The 24,344-nt window shown below is 41.4% G+C and overlaps 1 protein-coding gene across 1 annotated transcript; it reads left to right on the plus strand.

The window, feature by feature from the left end:
* Window positions 1–3,179: 3,179 nt before the first annotated feature.
* On the plus strand, window positions 3,180–22,752 carry kcnk10b (potassium channel, subfamily K, member 10b). The gene is made up of 7 exons (XM_061258748.1): window positions 3,180–3,371; window positions 6,928–7,328; window positions 14,838–14,955; window positions 16,680–16,840; window positions 17,820–18,012; window positions 19,053–19,195; window positions 20,217–22,752. The coding sequence occupies exons 1-7, from the start codon at window positions 3,317–3,319 to the stop codon at window positions 20,877–20,879; spliced, it is 1,734 nt and encodes a 577-aa protein (XP_061114732.1). The 5' UTR covers window positions 3,180–3,316; the 3' UTR covers window positions 20,880–22,752.
* Window positions 22,753–24,344: the final 1,592 nt, after the last annotated feature.

The raw sequence follows: 24,344 nt of genomic DNA on the forward strand, positions 1-24,344 counted from the left end.
TGTGCTTTCATATGGAATAAGGTTGATTATGTAAGATACATGTACATCCCCAACCATGTCATCTTTTTATGTATGTTGTACATAACGTTTATAATAAATAAGTCAAGACTATCACAGTGAATTATGCGCAAACAATAGTCAATCATTGGTTTGAAGCCAACTATGAGATCATAGAGTTACCGCAAGTAGCTTATGTCAAAACAATCACTAAATCTGAGTATATGCAAGAAACACCCATGTTGTAATGAAAACAATAATATATAATTGGCTTTTTTTGTCAGAAAAACAATTCTGTAAAGAAAATGTTACTTTCATGGGAGTGCTCGCTGCTTTGTTTTTGAGGGCCTTTTGACCTAGAAACACCCAAATATAGCTAAGTGGTTTATTTTATAGCTGTGAGGAGAGCAGAGCATAAGGGTTCAGCATGTGCCAGACCCAAACCCCAGTCCCCTTTGCTCCTGTTTGCTCCTCAAGTCCTTGTGTGCAAATGGCTACAAAAGCAGTTATACCTAGCACTGTAAGGGAAATAATAAAAAAGTAAAACATATGGAATGGCTGCAAACTTGTCAGGAAGGGGATGTAAGTACACATTGTACCCATGGCAATATAGAACACAAGGGTCATGGTTTAAAAATGGCAGATTGGTTGCATTGTGGGGTCACAATGTCTGAAGTCTCAAAAACAACCATAAAACGCCACCTCCATACTAACAAAATCAGTGGAAGGGAAGTAAGCCCATCCCAAGCACAATAAACCAAACCAAGCAACCTCCAGATGCCAAACGTCATTGGAATTATGACTGGAGGAGAGTGCTCTGATCAGATGAGACCACAATTGAAACTTTAGGCCATACACACCATCAACATGTTTGGTGGCAAAAGAGGAATACATACAAGGAGAAGCATCTGATACTTACAGTCAAATATGGAGGTAGGTCATTGATATTTTGGGTATGTTTTGCTTCCAGTGGTTCAGGGGTACTATTTAAGATCGATGGATACTGATCGTACTGATCAGATGAGACTTGATTGTATGTGGATTTTCCAGCAGGACAACAACATACATCAAAATCCATTCAGAATGATTATGTCTCAGTCTCCAGATTTAAATCCCAATGAAAAACCTGTGGTCTGAACTGAAGAAGGCAATACATAAGTACTAAGCCAAGGATATCAATTATCTTGAAATGTTCTGCATGGAGCAATGGTCACAAATCCCACATTTTTTGAAGATTATTATTATTATTTATACATATAAGTTTATGTTAATAACGGTTATGTTTTAGTTTACAGTATTTTTGTGCATATTTATCAAGGGTGCCAATAATTCTGGAGCTGACTCAAATCCCAATTTTTTTATCCCGAGGTTTGAAAAAAATGTGAAACAAATAATCACTGCAACATCCTCCATTAATTCAGGAGGACAAAGACTAGCATGTGCATTCTAAGAAACATGAGCAGCCAAACCTCTTTAATCTGCACTCACACAGACAGAAAGACAGACTGCACGTACCTGAGTGACCAGATGCGGCCCTAATGTATGCTTGGGTGGGGGTTACCCTCCTGCCATGCGGAAAATGATACTTCACCCTGTCGGACTCTTGGCTGCAGTCAGCGCTGGCAAGATCAAGGTTTGATTCTCATGAGAATGAATCGCTTACTGGTGCTTTAGCTGTGCATGGCACATGGTGGGCCCCAATTGGTGTTTTCTTCATCAGTTCCATGCATCAGAAAAGACAAGGAAAGGTTCAATAGAAACTAAATAAGATTTGTCCACTGAGGTAGAATTCCAAAGAAAAAACAAAAATAATGGGAATATCTTGTATCGACGTGGCGATATCAGTCATTTGGCAAACTACAGCCTCAACCACAATGAGAAAGAAATGGATTATAGCATACATAGTTACATACAGTTAAATACACCAAGGTGCCAATTTGTTAGGGGTCAGAGTTTTTAAGAGTGGGCAGTTCTAGATAGTGTTCTATTTTTGTTTTGGGCCATAAAACTTATTTCCCAGAATCCCAAAATAAATGTCCACGAAAGGACTGTCACAAAAGGTCTGGAGGGAGTGGGTGGGGTGAAAACAAGCTGGAGGCAGTAGGTGTGTGTGGGGGAGGGGAAGGGAGGGGCATGCACGCATGAAGGGCAGCATGGGTAGGTAAATGATTCTTAACAAATGGCAATACTGTACTCATGCAGCAACTACACAGACTCAATATGAATACATGGTTTGATGCATTTGCAGTCTGTTTCCACACCATATTGTGGTAAAAATAGCTTCTGTGTTCCATATCAGTCGAACAGCATAAATGTATGTATAGCTAAATCATGTTATTTCCTCAGCATTTCAATTTTTTCAGCAGTATTTCCTAAATAAACGTGTACACCCTCTTGGTTAGTGCTCACAGCCAATAGAATATTGTAAACGCGTGAGAGATAGTCGGGTGTGACAGAAATCTGGTCCTTTACTTCATTAATTATTCATGATTTCTCCCACATGCTAAAATTCTGTAATGGCGTGTGTTTCTAAGAGAAAGAACGATACGGCAAATTACTTTCATTGCCACAGGGACCCTCTCTGTTGCCATGTGCCCATCGTCCCCTCGCCTCACTTCTTGGTCATGCCACAAGCGCTTAACTCCACCTAACAACGAGGTTCCAGGAGGCGTTTCCTGTCTCATTTATACACGACGAAATCAGCCAGTAAGGAGTATTATGGAAACGAAGATAATGGAAAACTAGGCGGCACATTGTAGCCCACAATTTAATGCGTCTTATATGACGGTGGCACTAATTTATTTCGGCTAATAAAATTTGGGGTTGAGCAGAGTGGAGACTACTATTGCTTTAGTGACAAGTCAGTCGTGCAGTGACTCGTTTGAAGTCTTCCCAACAGCTGTTTTGAGATGGATTCACCGTAGTGCTGCCTTTGTACAATAGAGGATGCTGGCGTGAAGTTCATCGTCTGTTTTCTTTCATTATAGACTCCACTTTCCTTGTTTACTCGCGAGCTGACTTGTGAAACGTGCTGCAGCGTAAAGCAAGTGTTATCGTAAGGTATCACGGCAGGGGGAAAGCTCAAAACGATCAATTTGCCCCGGCGTGCACCACGCGCCCTGTGACTAGTAGAGAAAAGAAGATACCGATGATGCGTTTCTGCGATTTTTTCTCCACCTATGTAGTGCGGTATTTGTGGTAAACCAAAGGATTCAAAGGAAGGGCGCTGGCTGAAAAACAATATTAATCTATTTTTTGGATGCAGCGTTGGACAGATATAATTTATTCTTTGTATTTTAATTGAACGAGAACAAAAGAGATGAAATTCCCAATAGAGAACCCAAGAAAGCAAGTGAACTGGGAACAAGAGCAAGGTTAGTAGATGATTATTTTGTCAAAATAAAAAGTTTGTTTCCTTCTGTGTATAATTTCTCTATAACATAATGATACTATGTTTCCTCTTATTTATATTACTTTATGTAAACATGGTAACTTCAGGATTAGGCAAACAACTAAAACGACCGTCAAAAACACTCCACACAAAAGCAGATTATTTGAAATATTATTTTGATTGTAACTGTCCATTAGAGAAATTCTGTGAGTACTTATACAGTGATTTAAGTATGTGTCCTGTATCTCGTGATTCATCCTTTACCGTTCCTTCCGCAGCTTCATTGCTTTGTATTGTTTGCAGCGCATTGTTATTTTTGATGGAATTTCGTTGAGTTTAAACGGCAGATTCTCCTTTCACACAGTCGAGACTGGGAGTGAATACCTGGCTCAGATATGTTGTAGACTACGGTCTTGTAACGCAATAATAAGGAGAGGACAGATGGGGAGATGCCTACAGCCCATCAGAGCACGGGGAATTACTGTCGTAGGCATGGTCAAATCATACCGGTAATACAACCAAATAATAGTGCACGTAGCTATAATAATAATACTTATAATAATAACAACAACAATTTATTATTATTATTATTATTTTATCTCTATATACATATGTACACACACACAAAATACACGTAGACATACCCATTGGCTGTGCACATGAGGAGATCGCTGAGCTGCTGTAAGAATGATGAATAATAAAGTATGGGGTGACATTACTCAGTTGAGCTATAGCTGGAATACTGGAAGTCTTGCATGTGTAGCACATACCATGCAGCATCCCCAACCAGACCATTACATGACAGCTGGAACAATTGGAAGTATTTTATCTATGCTTGGTGATTTAAATGTCTCTGATGTATCTTACAGAATGACACAGTTGTAAAGCAAATAATGTAGCTAATGTACAGTTTGGTCAATTAACATGCCTTTTTGTGGTCAGAGCAAGACTGTATCTTTGGTCATTACACCAAAACAAATGCTTGGTGGTTAGGCCTCTACTGCCATTGGAAAAGATTATTTCTTATCTAAATGTCTGTATGCCTTTGAGTAAAGTCTAAGTAGCCTTAAGTAGTTGTTTTGTATACCATACAGTAATAACAATAATTTAGGAAATTGCTAAAGGAGTTTAAATTAAAGCAGTACCCACTGCCAAAAAACAAATCTTATTTAAGAGAAACAATCAATACATCTTTTGTTAAAACATTTAAATAATTTGGGTGTTTCAGGACTGAATACAAACCACAATCATAATTCAAAACCATTAATTCTATTTTTATTTTTTTTGCATCCTGGATCCTTGAAATTGGAGATAGATAATACATCTTCTTACTCCTAATTTTAGAATAATTTCATCCAGCACAAAATATAACCTGATAATGATTGTTTACCAGACACATTCTTAAGAGTATCAGTGTGACAGCTTTGTATGGATCTCATTAAATAAGAATCCTTCAGTGCAAATCGATCGCAAAACCCTTGGTTTGTGACCAAACCAGTAAACACATTGTAGTGCATTGTCTCTTATGTGTTATTTGTTCACCTATTAGCAATTGTTCAGAAGGGCACAATGTTAAATAAATAGCTTAATAATAATGAATATGCCGTACTGACATGCCTAATGCAGTTTGCCCATGTAGAAATGTACAGCTTTGGGAAGCGTGCGGGCGACTGCAGGGATTCCCGGCTGTCCTTGAGTCACAGCGAAGGTGGGCATGAATCAGAATGACATGCATCTGAGCTGACGAGGGGAGCCTTCCAGAAAACAGGGGCCTTCCAGAAAGCAGGAGCTATCCTCTCGCTGTGCTCAGCAGTCTTTGATGAACACAGATCAACAACTAAAAAGATGATTAGAGCCCACCTTTACGCATCTGACTAAAATACCGGTGACAAATTGAATATTTGTCACTCTTTGAATTCATATGAGTCTGGAGAACGCTGTTGTCCCGTGGCATTGCGTTATGTCACAGAGGAGAAGCAGAGGACATAAATGGCATTAAATGTTATAGATGTGTCTCAGGGACTCAGGGAGTTTTCTCGGTGTGACCCTTACTATGTTGGATGCATCCTTGCGCAGTCCATCAACAAACCACTTACAGACCGGCAACAAACACTTTTCACGATTGTGTTTTCGTTTATTTATTTAAGAAAGATAACTCAGTGAGGCAATATTAACAAAAACTGCTGACAATTATTATTATTCCATGTATTGACTTTATTGTTTCAATTCCTAGGCTTACCTGCATATTAAATGTGTAGTTTAAACGATAGACATAGATATAGATATTATATGAACTGGCGAACATGTAGCAAAAATGGCATTACCACAGGCTATATTGCAGGTTCTATATATGGGTGCTGAGAAGAGACCTCTGAAGGGATACCTGAGTCAGTCAGTGAAGTGTTGGAAGTGGTGTAACACAACACAGTGGTGTGATACACAATGGGACCCTGCTTGCCAGGAGTTGGGTGGATTGTTTGGACAAGGGCTAATGTAGCATTGGCTCCTCCCAGTAATGAGCTAGGAGCATAGTAAAATTCCCAGTGTAGCACTCTTACAGAGTACATGTCGTCTCTATTGGACTCATATTGTATAGAGTGGAGTTAACACTGGATATTGTACTTTGCGTTCCCAAGCTACCAGTTATCATCGGTAAGCGACATGCCTCTCCCACTGTTGCTGCGTGCTCTCCTGTTGAGTACATTTGGAGGAGCACTTATGGTTTAGTCGCAGTGCCACAGTGAACGATGACGTTCTTGGTGAAATTGTGGGCCTTGGTACAGTATTAGATCTGAAGTAAATTAAAACTTGATATACTTTGTGTATGCCTTCATTTTAATTTCTGAAAACATTGCTCTGTTAAGATGGGCCAGTCTCAACTGACAAATAAAATAGTCCAAGTGCTAAGATGGTGGACACTGTATTGCGGCACTGCTTGAAGGCTACAGCACACAGCGCTAATGGATTTCATCATTACATTGCCTACAGGGATCCAGCTCTTTTTTGTCTTTTGGCTTCTGCTAACAGTTTTGCATAAATGGTATGCTATTAGAAGAATGCACTGTTAGTGTTTTAGACCTACTATCTCATTTTAATTTGACAGACTCATCTTCACTTCATCCTGTCACTGCTATTTCCATGGTTTGAGCCTCTAAGTCTCAGCGCATTAACTTTCCTCTCCCGTCTCTAATGGTGCTTCAGTTCAGTGTTGCCTTGTACAGCTCGTTACAGAAATCATTTTCATATTGTTTCCAATCCTCTTGTTATGATTGTACAGAATGGTGTCATCTCGAATGCTGGCTTTTAACAAGCATAAGTGTAAAAGCAAGCATGACACTTTTTCTTTTCAAATACAATTTGGTGACTTCAGCGATCACTAAAACTATTTAGTTGAGCTGAGTCTGTGAATAACAAATGTAACGCTGGCATATATTTGTAAGTAAAAGTTAACAACAAACGTTGACTGAATACCGGCTGTGTCCACCAGCACAGTTCAGCACATGAACAAGCCCTGCTGTTGTCTCCCTCCCTCTCTGCAGTGGCGGTTCAAATGAACATGGTTCCTCCAAAGAAGCCCCAGCCTGGGGTGGCCCAGTCCAGCTTGGTGCAGGCCAGTTTGGCTACCATGCAGAACCCCATGGGCTGTGAACCCAGGCCTAATGGGCACTGCCCGCTCCCCAGGCTGTCCGTGTCCTCCCGCTCCGCGGTGGTGGCTAGCATGGACAGCACCAGCTCCGCGCTCCTCACCGTCATGAAGTGGAAGACTGTGCTGGGCGTCTTCGTGGTGGTGCTGGTGTACCTGATCATCGGAGGCCTGGTGTTCCAGGCCCTGGAGCAGCCGTTCGAGAGCAAGAGGAAGGACAACATTACGCAGGAGAAAGCAGACTTCCTGCAGAGGCACACGTGCATCACCCCCGCTGAGCTGGACGAGCTCATAAAGGTGAGCTCAAATGGGCTACGGACCAGACCGAGACCAAGCTGCTGTCGGACATGAGGCTTTAGGGTTTTTGGTGGAAACCTGTTTCAATACGTTGAAAGTTATGTCTATGGCAGGGGTGTCAAACTGAATCCCCAGGGGGCCGCAGTGTCTGCGGGTTTTTGTGGTTTCCTTTCAATCAGCTGCAAATTAAGGCAAATTAAGGCCTTGGGAACAAGGCGTGTGGATACTTTAACCAATCAATGACTTGAATGAACCCAGAACACCCCAAAAACCAGCAGACACTACGGCCCTCCAGGACTGGAGTTTGACACCTGTGGTCTATGGGCTTAAACCTCGATGACCATCAGACCTGGATCAATACGTTATTATCTTGGATTAAAATATATTTCTGTGCTTCATCGATCTTGTCTGGTGCAATTGAGCCAACCAAGAGGACCAAAAATGGGGATTGCACTTTTTGAGAGTGTTGCATAGGTTCCAATACACCAGACAAGCTCAGTGAAGCATAGAAAGTATTTGAATACAAATCAAATACGTAATGGGGCCAGGTCTGATTAGAAAACAAAATATAAAAAGGTAAATATAAGGATGATAAATCTAAAAATACTGTCACCCTTGGGTGCCTGAAAGGCTTGCCAATTAGCTGTTAATAGTTATCAGTTGTATCCAGAAGTCATGGGGTATTGGTTGAGGACTCCAGCCATCAACCTGTCTATCAAAACCAGCCCACCAGCTGTTCCCAGGTCAGCTGTATGTGCTAATTGATAACTAAATGCCATGTGCAGATACACTAGCTTGTAACACGTGAGAGGGCTATTTTCAACAGCAAGATGTGTCCTTCTGGAATGCAATTTGCATATGACATAAATCACACATTACTTGTGACATTATATGATATGGTGGAGTGGACTTGTACAGAAATTAGATTTTATCAGTCCGCAATCACTGGCTCAGAATAGGGCATCTTGCAAATGGTATCTCTGTAGGAGGCTGTTGCCATGGTCTGTGTTTTACAGAACAAGGAGAAGAAACGGTAAATAGTGAAAGAAAGTGTCTGAAAACAGGGACCGTGTTTCTGAAGAATACAGAGCGTGCTGTGGGGTGGATTTTCAGTGGTACCTGTGAAATATAACACACTTTTCAGGCACCTGAGATATAAGTGGTAATGATGGAGAGCGTTCTGCTATTATTTCTTGGCATTTATTGCAGTAAGCCTTTTGAATGTTGATAGCCCAAAATGATGTTGGGTGTTAAGGGGTTAATGTCTGCTTGACATATCCTTGGGAGGCTTGTCAATTGGGAGCCATTGTCATCTCAATGGGCGACAACATTTAGTATATAAGATTGTGTACCGTAATGGACTATGGAAGATTACAAATGTCAATCACATCACGTACAGTATGTCGCGTATAAATAGTGACAAATTGCAAAACAGCATCGGCTCTATAGCAGACTGGTTTAATGCCAGTACTGGAGAAAGGGTCTTATTACTTTTATTGTTGGCACACTATGTAGAATTTGGCAGTGTTACATTTTGTGAACTTTATACCACCCTACTGTCCCCCACATCATTGCTAACCTCAGAGGTCCCATAGCTCTAAGTTTGAGAGAGGCCAATAGTGCCTTAATGTCACGGAAAGCGTAACTGAAAAGAGTAGGTTACATGTGTAAGCTAGCTAGTTAAAGGCAGGGAAACAGCTGTGGTGAAACTCGTAAGCGTGTTTTATTTGACTTCAGCTGCTGTGCGCTTGCTTTCTGCATGCCTTGCGTTTTTGTAATTGGTAAACCTTTCTTGACTCCTCATAAAGAAACAGAGCAACACCTGAGATCTCATGCCTGCCAGCAATTGATCTGGAATGGTGAAACCCTGCAGATACTGTGCTGAGGAGCAAGCTCCCTTGGGTCTTTAGTGTAGTAAAAACAGGGCAATTACATTTAACAATAGCAGCCAGCCATGCAACATACAGCTCAGGCTGGCAGAGACCACATATTAAAATGGGAGGTTTGGTTTGAAGTAAACAGAAAGACAAGGTCGGTTTTCTTGGGGGCTCAAAATGAAATACAAAGGGTGTCGTTAAAATCTTGCACTTTAGTTTGAAATCCTCAGTGGGGGAAAAATAGCAAAGATGGAAAATGTGCTTTATCAGGGAATCTGATTTAAAATGCATTGTGATGAGATGATTTACAGTAATTTCACACTCACTGTGACGGGCTAGAAAATGACATCGCATGCGCATTTTGCAAATATCTTTTTAAATAGGGGTATTTTTATCACAATATTTTCATCTGTATGAAATACCACTTGCCACCTCCAAATGCAGACTAAGATTGCAAAAATGGCTTCATTTACATATTTTAAAGAATGATGCAAACCCTGGAATCTACTTATATTTTGGTGCATGGTAACACATAGGATGTTAGCTTTGCTGTGCTTGGCAGGACATGAGAAGGGCAGGAAAAGGGATGTGCCATTGTGGTGAGCAGGAAAGAAGTATCACACCGTCTGGATCTGAGACCCCTGTGTCAGTATTTACACTGATAAATTAACTGACCTGAGACTGTAACTGTATTGTTTACTGAAAGCAGTTGACAATCCTGAAATATTTACTGACAGAAATGGACAGACCTGATTCCCGCCTGTATTTATAGAAAAATATAAAGACTTGTGGCCAGTATGTGGCCAGTACTGCCGTATTAACAGGGTCAAAAAGACAGACCTGAGACCAGTACTGCAGTATTAATAGGGTCAAAAAGACAGACCTGGAACAGTACTGCAGTATTAACAGGGACAAAGAGACTGACCTGAGACCAGTACTGCAGTATTAACAAGGACCAAGAGACAGGCCTGAGACCAGTACTGCAGTATTAACAAGGACCAAGAGACAGGCCTGAGACCAGTGATATGATGCTCTCCAAATCCAAGACAAATGCTACTCAGATCTTTTGAGGAGAAAGAACCACAACCTGGGTGCTGTGACCAGAAGCCTTCATGTGCAGTACGGTAGACACAGTACAAATCTCGCATGCTAATGCATGTGCAGTATTATTTCTATCCTAAGAAATAGCGATTAGCAATAGAATGTGGAATGGTTCTTAAAAATAAGATTGCGTTATAGTGATTATTGTAAAACCCCAATAAATACTGTAATGTACATACTGTATTTTTGAAAATTCATTGACTTCATACCCCTCGGAAGCTTTGCAACTTCCACTGCTGTTTTTTCATGGGAATGTATTGAAATGCAGTATGCTGAGCCTCAAAGAAAAAAAGACCAAATTTAAAAGATATCATGTCATTGTTGACAGCCTTCATGAAAAGGCTGTTTCTGACCTGATTTACACTGCATAGTAAAGTATAATGACAGAGCATTGCTTAAATGTTTTTACTGCAGTCACAATACAGCCGGGCAGAGAGACATGACTGGTGTGGAGTCTGAAATGAAAGAAAAAACACTGTGTCAGGGGGTAAAGATGCTGATGTCAAGAAACTATAAATACGAGTGCCCAGGGATATCACATACAGGAAGCAGCTGGGCTCCTTTCCTGGAATGGAGACAGCAATCAAGTGATTTGGAAAATATAAAGTTATCTTTGTATTGGCTGTGATCCTGTAGTGCTTTGTAGTGTCTCGTTTGATCTAAAAAAAACATTCTAAAATGAATTGTGCTCAAACTTCATTAAATCAGAAATGAATACATGCATCTCAATCATATGATTGCATTGAAAGGAAGACAGAACATTTATTCAGTCCTTTCTCCTTAACTTTCATATTTTAATATCAATTAGGTTTCAACATGTTTATTCTGAAAACATCAAACATTATGAGTGATCAACAAAAGGAAATCCTGATCATTTAATAGTAGATAATTAGCTGATGTTGGCACACTAATTAACCCCTTTACAGTGGCCCTGGATGTAAGGAACCGTCATCATTATTAAAACAGATGATAATTATAGGTAATCTGTTTTAAGATTCCATTCAATATTTAGCCTTGCTAGACCTTTCCCCAGTGCACGTAGGAAAGCCCCCCCACCACTCACTGGTGTTGGATGTATTCCCTTTTTAAACCTGCTCCCTGGGAGCTACATTCATTCAGCATCGTATCAAAGCAGTGAAATTTCACAGCATGTCTTCATTTCCCACGCCGTTTTTCTATTAACGATGGGAATTCTCTCATCTGAGATGAATGCCAGTGGCACTTTCATCATCATAGGAACTCTGCATTCATCAGAAATGGCTGCAGTAAGCTGCATACGAGCCGTCTCTGTCCCGCGATCGGTGCTGAAATTAAATGTTAAGGACGCTTTTCAGACAGCCTGTGGGTAATTATTTAATCGCTGGAGATTTCCCCCTTTGGAATGAGGTATTTCCTATGGCCCTGGGGTGCACTGTAGTCTCTCTGAGGGCATGACAGCTCTGACTGCAGGGACTACCATGACTACCATGTCAATAACCATGAATCGTTATCTTTTTGCCGCAGACCATGCCATACAGTTGGCTCAATACAATAACAAATTCACATAACCGCTAGTATTCAACACTCACACATCCATTGACCGTGGTACATCAATGAACGAGGCCGCGCAAAAATACTACGATGAAAAGAGAAAGGGAATCCATAAGCTGCCACAAGTGTCTGTGGTTTCCAGAGTATTTGCTAGAAACAATCATTCCAACACATAATAAAACCGAAGTGTTTGGTTGGTTGTGTGATAAAACGCTGTGTCACGGGGAGTCTATGCCATCCCACATTCTTACTGCAGATGGTGAGCTTGTCAAACAAAGTCTCAGGGAGCTGGCAAATCTGGGGTACTCTGGGCAGACTCCTGGGATGATTATGCCAGTGTTAGGGAGTGAGTGATTTAGACACACTTCCTGTTCCTTGCCATCCCACAGGGGTGTTCCTCCTTATCACACTGGCGTGGCAGCAGTGCGATGACTCACTGTTATGGAGGATGAATGTTCACTTTGTTAGTCACAGATCTCTTCTTGGCACTGACTGTTCGTTTTGGTACCTACATTATGTGAGGTCGCTTTAGATCATTTTGTCTGAAATGACATGGCTGGCAAGCAGACTCCGGTTGAAACTTTTAAATGAGCACACCAGGAGAGATTAGCTACTTCTGAAATAATGATTTTGGGGACATTACAACCTCTAGCCTACCATTATTTTTGTCATCCTTTTATCCACTTTTGCTCGATTACAATGATATACAGTCTGCGATGCTTTATTTAAAAAAACAAAAAAGAAAAGAAAAGGCCGAACCTGGTTGTGCCTTCATTTTGTGTAAAATGTACTATTATATTTGCGGTCATAACTTTTCATGAGTCATAAGCAAAATTGTAATACTTAAAGTGTACAATTACAGTAAATGAGGACATTTAATGGTGGGTCTTCAGCTTTGAGAGAATGAACCAATGTGCATTTTGTAGGACACAGATGGAATAGTAAGCACTCATTAACATGCGAATTGCATTTAGCTAAGGATCCAGGAACTGACGAATTGTGCCTCATGATTCACCCACAATGCATTTCTACTTGATGGAGTAAATGCTTCTCTAACTTCATTATGCCATACAAGCAGGGCATGCTATAGGAAGAGAAATTGGTGCTTTGCTATCTGCGGTTTGATCAAGTGGTTTAGAATTGTGTTTGTCAAGCATTTTTCAGCAGCTTCCGATCATCCGTTTAAGGCACTCTGACTTTTTATCTAGCTTCACCTTGAACTCAGCACACACACACACAAAACCCAAATCAAAGTGAAGTGGATCAAACATTATAAAGCAATTTGCACCTGAAAGAGATTGAAAAGATCATCTGAGTTGCAAAGCTTGGGCGTGTAATACTCCAGAGTGCGTAGCTGTAAACTCTCTATAGAAAGACTTCAGCTAAGAAATATGGCTGTGGGAGCCTCTATGTGCTGGTTTGCTTCTTTCGCAAAGTAGTCGTCAGTTAGATTTATTACTGGGTTTTAGCTCTCTGGCCGAAGGTGTGAGGTGCAGTGTGGCTGTTATCATCTGAGTCATATATCATGTGCAAGACTAGTGTGCAGAGGCACAAGTGGCAAGTTCGGATCACATGGAGGTTCGGTCGCTTTAGGGTTGCTGTTTAATTCAACTCTAAAGCAGGTGGATCCAACACGTTTACCGGTAGCTTTCATTGTTGGTGATCTTGTGTTCCTGAAGTCACAAGGTGCATGGCTTGGAAGTACCAAAAGGATAAAAAATGTGCGCGGTGTAGAGACATATTTTGAATTCGTGTTTGTGTATATTGTGGGCATTGGTGTGGTTTAGCTCGTACCAGAGAAAGGGTTCGTGTTGTGCCTTGGATGAATATTCTGCTCATCAGAAGATTGTGCCAAAGATGTCTGGTGCAACTGCAGGCATTGGAGTCCATTAGTATAATGACTCATTCTCATTCCAGGCAGGGGGCTGACATCACTGTAACTTGGACCTTCAGAAATGACCCTCTTTACATATAGAGGTGTATGTGTGGGAAGTAATTTCACTCCTCTGACACTAAGACCTAGATTCAGGCAATCATTTTTCAAGGTTTTGAGAAACATATTTTGAAATGCTATTTGTGTATATTGTGTGCATTGGTGTGGTTTAAGCTGATGATATTCATCATTACTGATATTGGACTTTAATGTGTCTGTTTTAAAATGTCTGAGACTTTAGAACAAATATAAGGCTGCTCCAGCCAACATGTCACGAGAGGGAGTTTACTTCAACCCGCAGACCCCAGCGACGCTTCCTGAAGCAGTCCAAAAACCTCTGAACAAGCAGACTGAGCGGTTATCCTGCAGATCTCTCGACACAAGGCTGTGGACACACGCATAACTGTCACACCTGCGCTGTGCGGCGGTGGCTGGCAGCAGACCCCGTTGCGCTCGACAGGCGGGTCCATCTGCTCTCAGGATATCCTGTCAGGGAAGGGCTCTGATCTGGTGCCCCCCCGTGCTTCCATAATGATGACTCACCACATGGAGGAGTCATCGCTTGTCACTCACTCATAAATGACCCAGCTGAGCTTTGGGTTCTTTGAGATTAATACACATAGCTGCCCTCACACCCAGAATAGCAGAACCAGACTAGAGTTAATGACTCGTTTTAAGTGTTCATGGTATACTGCACACTGGCGAAAGCTATTTCACACAGGTTGTTTTGTCATGTTGTAACAATGCTGGATGCAATGTTTTGGTCTGTCTGAACATGTATTTTATTGACAATGATTACAATATGTCGTTTCCATTTCCTTCATACAATACGCATATTTGAAATTAAATGTCTGTGGAGTCAGTTTCCGAAACAAAACCGGTTCATACTCAAAACAGGCTTTGGAAATTGCTAGCGTAGCCACTTTGACTCTTTATTTTTTCTATGACAGTGGGCTAGTAGTTTTGAATGTGTGAAAATCAATATTAAAAATCCAATATTGAGGATTCATTGCATGTCTCTTTTAGCATGTGGGACTACATTAACGGTTTGATTGGTATTTTTCTCAGCATGCTGTAAATGCTGCCAGCGCGGGCGTAAGCCCCATCGACCAGACGTCATACAACTCCAGTTACTGGGATCTCGGAAGTGCCTTTTTCTTCGCCGGCACGGTGATCACCACGATAGGTAATCTACTCACACCTCTTCCCTGAACCTGTCTTCAGGACCCCTGTAAGATTGATTCGTAGGCCCCTGTCATCTGTTACATGAAATGGAGTGAAGCAATATACTCCGGGAATTGAAACTGCCAATGGAGACTGTTGCCTAATTAAGGTGCCAGTGAGATGCCAGATAAAGAGATTTCAAAAAGGGAAGCAATATCTGACCTGACCCATTCCATAGGTTCTAAAATAATGAAAGTAGGAAAATGGGCAACCATGATAAATGTGTTGCTTTCTTCAAACTGGATCCATGATGGATCCATAGCCATTACAGATTTATAATGGAATCTGTTCATCCACTTGGCTCGTTTAAAAAGAGTCTTGTGCTTGCCAGGTCACAGTGACTCCAAACAGAACCACTCTGACTGAGATGGCTTGAAGATGCTCCTGCACTTTAATTGAAATGGGACATGATGTGTCTGAGGTAGATGACAAATTGAGAGGGTACTGCATGTCCAAAGACCAGCTTGAGCAAAAAAGTTAATTATTCTGAGAGTAAGTCTTCAGTTAAAGTGAGTCCTCAAGTCAAAGAAAATTGCCCATATATTGATGAGAAGTGCTGGCTGGAGCCAGTTGTCGATCAAACTCAAAATCACTTTCGTATTTGTAAACAAGAGAGTTTTTGCAGGAAACGTTTTTGCCTCCACTGTCAGAAATAAAGGTACGAAGAGTGCCTAAAAAGCCAACCATATATAATGTATTTGTACCTTATCTACCTTTTTGCTTGGAAAATGTATTTGTATCCAAAGAGAAAATTGCTGCTTTGAGGGTACATTTGGGAAATTTCATCCTTGACGCATAAAAATGTCTCTCCACTGTCACTTTAATTCTGTGAGTGTATGAACTTCAGAAGACACACTAATGTGGGCTCTAGTGTAATTATTCAAAGCCTAGCCCTTGCATAATCCCAGTACTGCTGGCAAATTAATGTCATTTTCAGTGTTTGTGTTCTGAATATTCATTATACCCAATGGTGAGCCTTCCCATTGTACCACATGGGACACTGTTTTTGTGGGAGTACTGATTTCATAGATTAGCTTGTGTTTTCAAACTCAGAGGTTTATTGTGGACGGTTTTAAGGATCTCTTTCCAGAAGCAATCACCAAAATAAATCTTTAGTGTGCATCAATGCAAATAAGCAAGCATTCCCAAACACGAGTAGGTAATATACAGGTATTCTCAATTTGGAACTTGGTGCAGAAAAAAATATGAATGTGATTAATCATTTCCAAATAAAAAGTTCCGCAGAACCTCAGGGTTTGTTGGAATAACTGAATTCCATCGGCTGCGGATGGAGCAGATGCAGGATGAGGGAGGGTGAAACTATGATATGGAAATACGGAGGTGGGAAAAGCAGGCGTCAGTGTGGGGTTCCAGGAGACGGGATGAATGCCCACTGTATCTGTTCAGTCAGCAAGTCTGAGCAGCCTGTCATCGCTGTGATTCAGATCCCTGAGCCATGCAGCTAATCCGACTGCTCTTCCAGTCGGTCATTATGTGGGCCTTCAATTGTGTCATATTCCTGAAAGCCAGTGTGATCGTCTCCCCTCATTATTTCCGTGCCTTAATCTGACTACTAGCAAAGTCGCCTATTGTAATTGATGTATGTGGCTCAGTAGACAGGTCTGTCTAAGATCCCGGGTGATAAAACGACTGCACCTCACCGTGAAATTGTGACTCTTCCTCCAGGGTATGGAAACATCGCTCCCAGCACCGAGGGGGGAAAGATCTTCTGCATCCTGTACGCCATATTCGGCATTCCTCTCTTCGGCTTTCTCTTGGCGGGCGTTGGCGATCAGCTTGGAACCATTTTTGTAAAGAGCATTGCGAAGGTTGAGAAGATGTTTCGGGTGAGTCAGAGCTGTTCCAGAGCACATCCTCTTCTGGGCACTTCCAGGTGATGTCGCAGATACACTTCATAGCCAGGCATTCTGGAAGGAACCCAGCAGAAATCGAGGAACAGAACATGGAGTATCGAGACCTTTGCAGATTTAGATACGCATCACTCATCTCCATGCTTTATTGTGGTACGTTTGGAAAGCGTGGGTGAATATGTGTTGTGTAATAGCAGACCCATTTTCGGTTTAGATTTTTTGACTAAATGAACTGAACGGACAGCCCTTTGAGGCTACAGTGGCCATGGCATAATGCAGCCTTTGTGACTGAATAACCATTTTCAGCACGAAATCGATTAAGTTAATGTCATCAGGTTTAAATCTGATTTGACATGTGAAACCAAATCATTTCAGCCGTGCAATGTGAATTTCTTTCTGTATTTTTATTTTTATTTTAATGGGATTGTCTGTGAAAAAATAATGCAACAGCCTACTGCCTTAAAGCATATTTTTCTCATCTGGAATAAAGTGTCATTTAGGCGTTTGCTGCATTGCTTGCTGTGTGTGTGTAGAGCCTTACTCCTGGGCCTGTACAGCTTGTGATGAAGCCCTATGCACTTTTGTATAGGGAATAGGACAGGCACAGACTGTGGGTCCTTGAAAAAGTCATTGTAATACTAGGCTGGAGGGAAACTGATACATGTTTACTTGAGCATAGTGGCGTCTAAGCATTCAGCTCTTAAATAAACCTTGAGATGACCCTTTACAGTAAATAAGGAATACAAATTCTGTTCAGCTCCCCCCAATTATTTTATTTCAACGTTCATGAGTTGATCATTGATAACAGTACGTTGACTTGATGAACAGATGGTGAATGGATATTGGTCCCTTGTTGAGCTTGGCCTTGTCGCTAGGAAAACTGATATGCTTAACATACAGACCATTGAATAGAATTTAACTGAATTTGTCTTGTATTTGTCTCCTGCTTTTCCAGCAAAAACATAGGCAAGTCAGCCAGACAAAGATCAGGGTGATATCCACCATCCTCTTCATTTTGGCTGGGTGCATAGTCTTCGTCACCATCCCCGCCTTCATCTTCAAGGGCATTGAGGGTTGGACAGCCCTGGAGGCCATCTACTTTGTGGTGATCACCCTCACGACTATTGGCATTGGAGACTATGTAGCAGGTGAGGTTTCTAGTGGATTTAAATGTGTGTATGTGCAATGATGGTACGCTACAGTGTGCTGTCAGAGGACTGGGTAAGGGGATTTAGAAGAGGACAACCCCTTCCCATCCCCTTGGTCTTAAAACTAGTCCTTTTCCGACTCAAAATCAGATCAGCTGCTAGTAGCCCGGTCTATATATATGCACAGTGAGCACCTTATTAGGTAATTATTAGACCTTTTTTTTTACTTATTAGTCTTCTGCTGCTGTAGCTTAGAGGTTTGATGCATTGTACGTTCAGACCTCTCTCATTAACAGCATGTTTTTGGCCGCAGAACTGCTGCTCATCATATGGTTTTTGGTTTTTGTCATTCTCTGCAAACTCTAGAGATTGTTGTGCGTGAAAATCCCAGAGGATCAGCAGTTTCTGAGATACTCAAACCACCCTGTCTGGCACCAATAATCATTCCACTTTCATAGTCACATAGATCATATTTCTTCCCCATTCTGACATTTGGTCTGAACAACAGCTGAACCTCTTGACCACATCTGCATGCTTTTATGCATTGCATTTAGTTGCTGTCACATGACTGGCTAGTTAAATAATGGCATTAACAAGCGGGTGTACTGGTCTACCTAATAAAGTGATCATGCAGTGTATAAATCTATCTACACTTATATTTGTGTGAACTGAGGGTAGAAAAAAATCAAGGATGAAATGTGATTTATATTGACTGAATAACAGCGGGAGTAGTGTTGCTTCTGCAGTTATGTTAAGTGCTGCAAATGCAAAATCAAATAAGCTCTTTACTGCATTTGTCAAAGGAACCTCCATGGACTGGGGTTTTAGCTCATAGGCAGTGCATGATTCTTGGTGATGGTCCTTTTAAAATGCCTCTCGAACATCCCATTGCTTCTGATGGAACCGTTTTAAGCACTGCCTTCAACATCAAATACAGAAGCACAGGATGGTCAACGTACAGATGCAGCTTGCAATGAATATTTTAAAAGTTTCGAGCTAATGGGCAATTCTGTGTGGTTCTGTATGCGCTTTGCTTTCAGGCGGTGATCAGAAGAAAGAATATGGGGAATGGTACAAGCCGTTGGTGTGGTTCTGGATTTTGGTGGGCCTTGCTTATTTTGCCGCTGTGCTCAGCATGATCGGAGACTGGCTGAGAGTTCTTTCCAAGAAAACAAAAGAGGAGGTAGGAAGCACTTAGATCATCTGGAGAAACGGGTTAACATCAAGAATAGGCTGTCACATTTCTGGGCCACTTTTTAAACTCTCACCACCAGAAGCCCAGGGAACGTTTAATCTGCCCTGCTCTTTACAGTGGCGGCACGGATGGTGCAGTGGTTAGCACTGCCGCCTCACAGCAAGGAGGTCCTGGGTTCAAATCCCCGTCGGCCGGGGGCCTCTCTGTGCAGAGTTTGCATGTTCTCCTCGTGTCTGCGTAGGTTTCCTCCGGGTACTCCGGTTTCCTCCCACAGTCCAAAGACATGCAGGTTAGGCTGATTGGAGAGTCTAAATTGCCCGTAGGTATGAGTGTGTGAGTGAATGGTGTGTGTGCCCTGCGATGGACTGGCGACCTGTCCAGGGTGTATTCCTGCCTTTCGCCCAATGTATGCTGGGATAGGCTCCAGCGACCCTGTTCAGGATAAGCGGGTTAAGATAATGGATGGATGGATGGATGCTCTTTACAGTTATTCTCTATTGGAAAACAGTGTGGTCCTTCAGCTGGACATGTAGACTTTGCTTGTTTGTGTAAAATGGCCTTTTACAAGTTATTTTATGCATACTGTATATGTGCAGGTAAACAAACAGCTCTGTGTTGCATATGTCATATCCAGACCTATGTCAAATATGTAATTATTTTGGTTCTAAATACTTTTCTATACTTTACTGAGCTCACCTGGTGCATTGGAAGAAAAAGCTATAAAACACTCAAAAAAAGTTAAAAACCTGCCTACTGGTTCTCTCAGTTGGCCCAATTGGACCAGGCAAGATGAACCAAGCACAGAAAAGTATTCTAATCCAATTACGTTCATGTATTTGACCCAGGTCTGGTCATATCGTTGTACACTTTGTTGTACGTCGCTCTGAATAAGAGTGTCCGCTAAATGCTTTGTAATGTAATAATGTAATGTAATATGAAATGTGGTAATACGTTTGTCCGAGCAGCAAGCGTATGTCTCACGACGTCTGTGACGTCTCCCGTTGTCCAGGTCGGGGAGATAAAGGCCCACGCGGCAGAGTGGAAGGCCAACGTTCGGGCGGAGTTCCGGGAGACGCGGCGGAGGCTCAGCGTGGAGATCCACGACAAGCTTCAGCGGGCGGCCACCATCCGGAGCATGGAGCGCCGCCGCCTGGGCCTGGAGCAGCGAGCGCACTCCCTGGACATGCTCTCCCCGGAGAAACGGGCCGTCTTCTCCAGCCTGGACACCGGCCGCTTCAAGACCACCTCGCAGGAGAGCATCGAGATCAAGCTGAACAACCTGCGGCTGAAGGTGGAGGAGCGCGAGGAGCGGGAGAAACGCGAGCAGGCCTCCTCCTCCGAGGACAACATCTTCAACCGCTTCGGCTCGCTCACCAAGCTGGCCAAGCGCGGCCGGACCAAGGAGCTGAAGAAGAACATTCCGGAGGACATCCGCAAGATGTACGACACCTGCGGCTGCAACGCCGCCGAGGAGGAGAAGAAGAAGGAGGAGGACGAGGAGGACGAGGAGGAGGAAAGGGAAGAGAAAGAGTGCAACACCAGTTTGTCGAATTTAGCCCAGTGTCTGGAGAGCTCAAGGCTAACGAACGGGTTCATACCGTTCGAAACCAAAGAGGACGAGAACGAAAACGCACTTGAAGAAACGCAAGAGCAGACCCAGATGAGCCCCTAGATTGGGCGTATGACCTGTTGAAAGGTTTTTTTTTAAGTCTCAAAATGTGCCTTTATGTTTTGTATGCTTAAATGTGGAACAGACTATGGTCTGCTGTCTGCTTATTAAGTACTCACTGTGCCCTTCTAAATGAAGTTTTGTCTGCCAAAAACCTACTGAAAAAGGTTGAATTACTCAAGTTGGAAGTTATGTTATTGTCTGCCAAAATGTCACATGACTACTATTGTAACGAGAGACTGTTTTTACGAGGTTGAGAGAAGCAATGGAGAATGTGTAGGACTGTAGGCTTTCCAGCCAAATATATTGGCAGGATGAAGCTGAAGATTGCACATTTACTCAACCTTCCAAAAGGATTTTCTTTCTTACTATCAAGTCAATGTTTATCCTTTAACATAGTGTAACATGGAGTCATTGTGAAACGAGAAGAGATGCAGAAAACTAATGACTTAATGACACAGAAAAGTAATGTTTTTTTAAAAAACTGAAAATTACTTTTAAAAAAATTGCTGCGCATATTTAGTCTAGATTGAAGACTGAAAACACTGAACACCCAGAACTTCAACTGAAAACAACAACAAAAACAAAAACTACGATACTTTTACTGTGCGTTGTCTTTAAGGAAAATTGCTGTATTAATATATTCCAAAGCTGTCCAGTTCATGATCGCAAGTGACATCTCAGGGCTCGTTGTCAGGTGGTTGTTGTTCATATACACTTGTCTGAATGATGCTGCATTCACACTGTAAACAAGGATTGCATTGGCAGAATATGGACGAATGGAACATAAGCCATATTGCAAAAAAAACAAAAAAAAACAAAGCTGAGTAGTTTCCATCTAATCATAATAAAACACTTTTTATGTTTAAAATATGTCAAAGCAAGAAGAACACATTTTGGAATGCAAATCTCAAAGCAGTGACTGTTATATAATAATCTTATATGACTGTTTTACTGAAACCTGGCTCGTACCCTCAGTCAGGATGGTAATATTTGAGGTTTTGCATATAGACAGATATCAACAGTCAGACTGCTTCTTTGGATATAGTTTTTCATGATGTTGCTAGTCCCCTGATTGGAATTGACTGACAGTGTATGTCTCAGGATAGGTGGGTGATGAGTGATTTGATTCGCTAGAGAGCACTGAGTATGTAACGGGTAGGTGGTGTCTTGTGTAAGTGTTTGATTTGTGTTTGAGAATTCCTTCCCCGTAATGCACCTGTGCAATTATTTAATGGCCCTCCATCACAGATGTGGGTATTTGTTATTGAGCCAGCTATATTGAAACCAAGAGGGATTCACCACACAAAGGGTTTTATAGTTTCTATACGTATGTAGACAATATGAAACCAAAATGTTATATCATCATGATATGTTGGATGCTGACTTCTTCTCAACAGAAAATGCTCCGTTTTCATTTAATGATAACATTTCATACTGTATATGTCCAAGACGGATACATTTTACTCTATCAGAGTTCATTTAGCCATGTTGCTTAGCTCTACACCCTAATCTATTTGCATCTTCTACCGACTCATTCTGTAATGCGCACCATTATCAGCTGTACACGTGCATGGTATAGTCATCTCCTCACCACAGTCATCCCACACAATAAACCCTGTGAGCCAGTCAGTGTGTTCTTACTTCCATTAAGTCTAGGCTAAGCATCTCAAAAATAGATTTGCTGCTAGATTTGTATAACACATAATTACATAAAGATCGTTTTTTAAATTAATGAACTGAAAATGTGTGACCCATTAAGTTGTTGATGGTTAAAAAAAATATCTGTAAGTGATCACTTCTGCACTATGCTAAATTCTTAGCTAACGTCTCTCTCTCTCTCTCTCTCTCTCTCTCTCTCTCTCTCTCTCTCTCTCTCTCTCTCTCTCTCTCTCTCTCTCTTACACTCACACACACACACACACACACATTCAAGGATTTAAGTATTCAAGGAGTGTATTGATAATTGTAACTTCAATTGTTTAATTATTTAAATTTGGATGAAAAAAAAAAGACTTTTTAGCCACACAGAAGTCACACAATTACTGTAGTGAGGGGATTTAGCCACTATAGAAATTAGTTATAGATTTGACACATTTCTGTGGCCATATTATGCTTTTGTATGAGTCCCTATAGGTTGAGATATTGATCCAAATATGAAATGAATATTGACTGCAGAATACCAGATATGGGCACAGCATCTTTTACCTAAAGTGTCCTTCCCTTCTGTAGAACTGAAACAGTGTTGTCCTGGGGCCAGGTATTATAAAATCATTTGACAATATTTTCTAATGTAACAATAGCACTTTGAGTTGAACTGACTACAGCTTCTTGTACGAGATATGTAATTTCATGACTTTTCTAACAGCCATTGCCGTAAGCATATGGCAGGCAACCTCACACAGGATGACAAAACTGCCCTTAACAGCCTTCCCTCTTAGTTTCTGATTGGATGTTGGTCTCTGTCTTTCAGAGCTTTGCATGGTTTGGCAATAGTCTAATTAAGGGGTCATGACCTTTGGAGAGCTCTCTTCACCAATGAAAACATGCAGGCCGTGTGTCTTTCCAGGACCAGGTTTAGCAACCACCTGGCTGAGTGTGAAAGCAGATGATTTTTGATACATGCTTGATAATGCAATATTGCAAATGTGATCAAAAAATGATCAAAATAGAAATGGAATAAAAGGGCATGTAATTGTGCTGATATATTAATGTATAATTTCATGCTAAGTATTGTACCTCTACGTGCTTTAAAAAGTAAATCTATGACATGACCATTCTGTCATTTGCATTAAGGTTTAAATTGAACTGTGCTTGACCAGACTATGTGCTGTTCACAACATTACTTGTGCAAGCATTACATTAAATGTAGTGAGTGCCTTTTGGAAATAAATGACATGAAATGAACTGGCATAGTAGATTTTGTTACCGGTGCCTGATTGACTTATTCATCTTCCCTGATTGGTCGTTGTATACCTGGTCTCATCTCATATCACCCAATCAAGTCATACCCCATGGGCTGTACAGTTCTCACATTGATGCTTTATCCTGGAATGTTTATTTTTGAGTTATCTAGAACATATTTTTAGAGAAACAGAAATGAGACACCATCCTCATACTCTCTCTAATATATGGGCGAGACTGTCGGGCTGCAGGTAGGATTTACACCATATGTTTGTACCATTAATAGTGTGAAGTGTGAGAATCGCAATGACCACTGAAAGCTAACAGAGAATGTGAATGTACGTGATTACCTGAAGTTCGGGACAGATTTCATGAGGACACATTCACACATTCAGGTTGCCCTTTCTGAGGGTCCAAAGTGTTTAATATGGCTGTACCGTATGCAATGCAATGCTTTTAGTGCTGAGAGTACGCCACACGGTCTCCCCCTTTGTTCTTAGGTTTAACCAGAACAGTTATTTACAGTGCATGCCAGTGGTACTATTTCAATGTTCTTTTTTGAAT

This window comes from Conger conger, chromosome 1 (assembly GCF_963514075.1).
Source record: "Conger conger chromosome 1, fConCon1.1, whole genome shotgun sequence".
In the NCBI taxonomy this organism is placed as follows: Eukaryota; Metazoa; Chordata; class Actinopteri; order Anguilliformes; family Congridae; genus Conger; species Conger conger.